The following is a 3,001-nucleotide window of genomic DNA, read 5'->3' on the forward strand; positions in this document are numbered from 1 at the left end:
TAAAAACTTCAATATATAGCATACCTGGCACAAAGTGAGCCAACCTCAGACGGCAATTTCCGTTTTTCCACGCCATCATTCTCAAAACCAGATATTTTAAAATAGTTGGAACATTTCTTTTATGAAAAATGTTGTTGGATGATAATGACCAAACACGTATTTTGCTAACTGGCAAGATAGTTTCATTCCCTCAACATCTATGTCAACGCAAGGAGAAATTTACCCTAATTTCAATTGTTAAATGATCAAAGTTCTAGAAGAACCACACTTTTAATACCAATAAAATACCAACAAGCTTATATGTAAAAAAAAAACTAATAAAATTTAGCACAATAAATAGTTAAACTCTTTAAACATCTCGTTAGAGTTTAATTTCTGGGGTGTTTGATGAATGATTTATTAGAAAAAATTTATCCATTAAATATAATCTTCGAATATTGAGATGATTAGTCACATAACTATCAGTGGTGGGGATAGATTGAACAAAATTACTGAGAGAGTAACAAATAACCCACCTCAGAAACCGAATGATTCATAAAATGAGAACATAAGATCAAAGAAATCAAACAAACAGTTGCAGTACAATTATTCCACTAATTCATAGTTTCAATGACCCCTTAGGCCAAGAAAACCATCCATTCCAATGTTCACCCCCTTACAAAGAACATAGTATACATGACCCTTTGGCCACTTTACACATACATTTTCACCAACATTTTACAAGCATCAATAACAAATATATACAATTGCATAATACTACTAATTCAACACTACCCAAGCGTATGATTCCTTTCGTTATCCACACACTTGCAATCCAAACAATTGGAAGATACAAACTTGAACACTTAACATTTCAAGCAGAACCACATGAATGTACCAGAACACAGATTGAGCAATTTTCATGTTGAAACCCTGTGAATACTCATGTGACGAAGTGGGGATTGAGCTCCAGAAGAAACTGTGATTTGGGTTGTAGCAGAAGTTGCAGGCTTAGAAGATGGTGGTGGGGATGATGCAGAGAATCCATAATCTGATCCAAACAGAGCAGAAGCAGAGGTTTGACACCGACCCGAGTCACCAGGAAGTTTCATGTATGAGTATGAAGGTGATTCAGAAAACCATGATCCAATAGGGCATTCTTTGTTGTTCTTGTATTGGACAATAGCTTTGTAAACAAATGGAATAAGACCCTCCATTGTTGTAGGATTGAGAATGAGAAACAGAGAGAAGAGAACAGAGGAAAACAGAGAAAGTGAAAGGTTTTGGTTTGTGAATTGGATTGAAGGTGAGAGGGTGTGGGAGGGTTGTTGGGGTTAAATTTAAGGTGTGGGAGGGTGTGGCTAAGTGACGTGGAGTAATAGAATGTATTGGAATCCAACTCTTCACGCAAAGCCAAAAAGATTTCAACGAAAACGAGGGAGACCTTGAAAGGTATGTGCAAACCACAAACCACATTTATTTTAGATTTAGGACTAGTGTTCTTCGAGAAATTAAGTTCTGGACCCCTCTGGTTTTGTTACATAAGGCACTACAACACTCAAGTTATTTTAGAGTTAGAGAGAACTCAAAGTCCAAGAAAAACATAATTAGCAAATAAATAATACTCGTACTTATATAATTAAACAATCAAATATTTAGAGAGTTTAATATGAAGTGCAATTGAAACACTTAACTTTAGTAAAATTATCGTGAATAACTTCTAAGATAAAGATTATGTTTAGGCAGCTTTTAAGGCATTAATTATGTCGGCTCAGCTTACGGTTTTATGATATCAAGTCTCTATTTGATCGTCTTGGCCAACCAACACGGTGTTTACTTGAGTGTGCACTCTCCGGGCCGATCAGAACAATATTAACCTTTATAACTATTTTGTTCTACCAAAACATGTATCCCCACGCAATTTATTCGAGTCAAAAATATAAATATCCACATTTAACGAAGTAGTTCTCGCAAGAAGATTTTTTACATAAATACTCAAATTTGGGATATTATTTAAAGAATAATTAAACATATACCACTTTAACTTATTAAACTTCAAACTAATTTCACAAAAGACAGCCTCATTTTGTGTTCATCCCATGTTGTTTACTATTGTTTTGATGGTTTGGTTTAATTGTTTTTGAGCTTTTAGAACAAGATTGGTTGGTTTGATATAATGTTTTGTGTTTATCATTTTGTTTGGAATTTATCTGAAATTATAGCCATTGATTTCCATCATACTTGGTTTGATCATTTTATTTTAATGTTATACTATGGTGTTGGTTCAGATTTTGTTTTGAAGTATGGCACTTGCTAAAATAATTTTTTTGATTCATTCGATGGTGGCCACTCGTATCTATATTAGAATTGTGATATAAGATTTTGTGAACCATGCATGTTTTACATATTGGCCACGCCAAAATAATGGCGCGGAATGTATCAAGATCCATGCTTATTTTGGCGATGTTCATCTCCTACCTAACGCTTCAAATCAAAGGGTTTCAAATATTTTGATTGAATCCACCCGATTTATCAATCTTTTCTTATTCTCTCCCCCCTTCAACTAGTGTAATCAACATGTATTTTCTTCAATTTTCTATCTACATAAAGCTTGATTAAAACTTTGAAAGTATTAATATATAAATTATTGAGATTTGCCATTTGTTACATGGTAATGATTTGCTTCTTATCCTCACTTTATTGTGTTTTTGGTGTTTGGATGCTCAATTAAACCTTAAATAATATTTTTTTCCTTACAAAAATATTACTCCGCTCAATCTAATCGACTATTTAACTTATTATCTGGGTCGGCCCAACACTAAATGAGGTCTAAAGCAAACATTAAAATTATACCTTTTTACCTAAAAAGATATTTCTTTGTTAAATTTTTTTATGTAAAAATAATTTTTAATTAAGATTTATTTTTCAAGGTTTTTGAGATACAAAATCATTTATTAAATTATCATAATCAATTTGATTTAATATGTCTTTTTCAATTGATAATAAATCTAATCCATATAAT

General features: G+C 32.4%; 1 protein-coding gene across 1 annotated transcript; it reads right to left on the reverse strand.

Moving 5' to 3' along the window:
* Window positions 1-562: 562 nt before the first annotated feature.
* Window positions 563-1,325, reverse strand: LOC130749792 (uncharacterized). The gene has a single exon (XM_057603162.1). It carries the CDS (start codon window positions 1,194-1,196, stop codon window positions 900-902), a length of 297 nt encoding a protein of 98 aa, XP_057459145.1. The 5' UTR covers window positions 1,197-1,325; the 3' UTR covers window positions 563-899.
* Window positions 1,326-3,001: the final 1,676 nt, after the last annotated feature.

The sequence above is a fragment of the Lotus japonicus genome, chromosome 3, assembly GCF_012489685.1.
Source record: "Lotus japonicus ecotype B-129 chromosome 3, LjGifu_v1.2".
Classification (NCBI taxonomy): domain Eukaryota; kingdom Viridiplantae; phylum Streptophyta; class Magnoliopsida; order Fabales; family Fabaceae; genus Lotus; species Lotus japonicus.

Bases quoted from the DNA above. Each gene is read 5' to 3' on its own strand.
- LOC130749792 (XM_057603162.1), bottom strand. From the start codon at position 1,196: ATGGAGGGTCTTATTCCATTTGTTTACAAAGCTATTGTCCAATACAAG.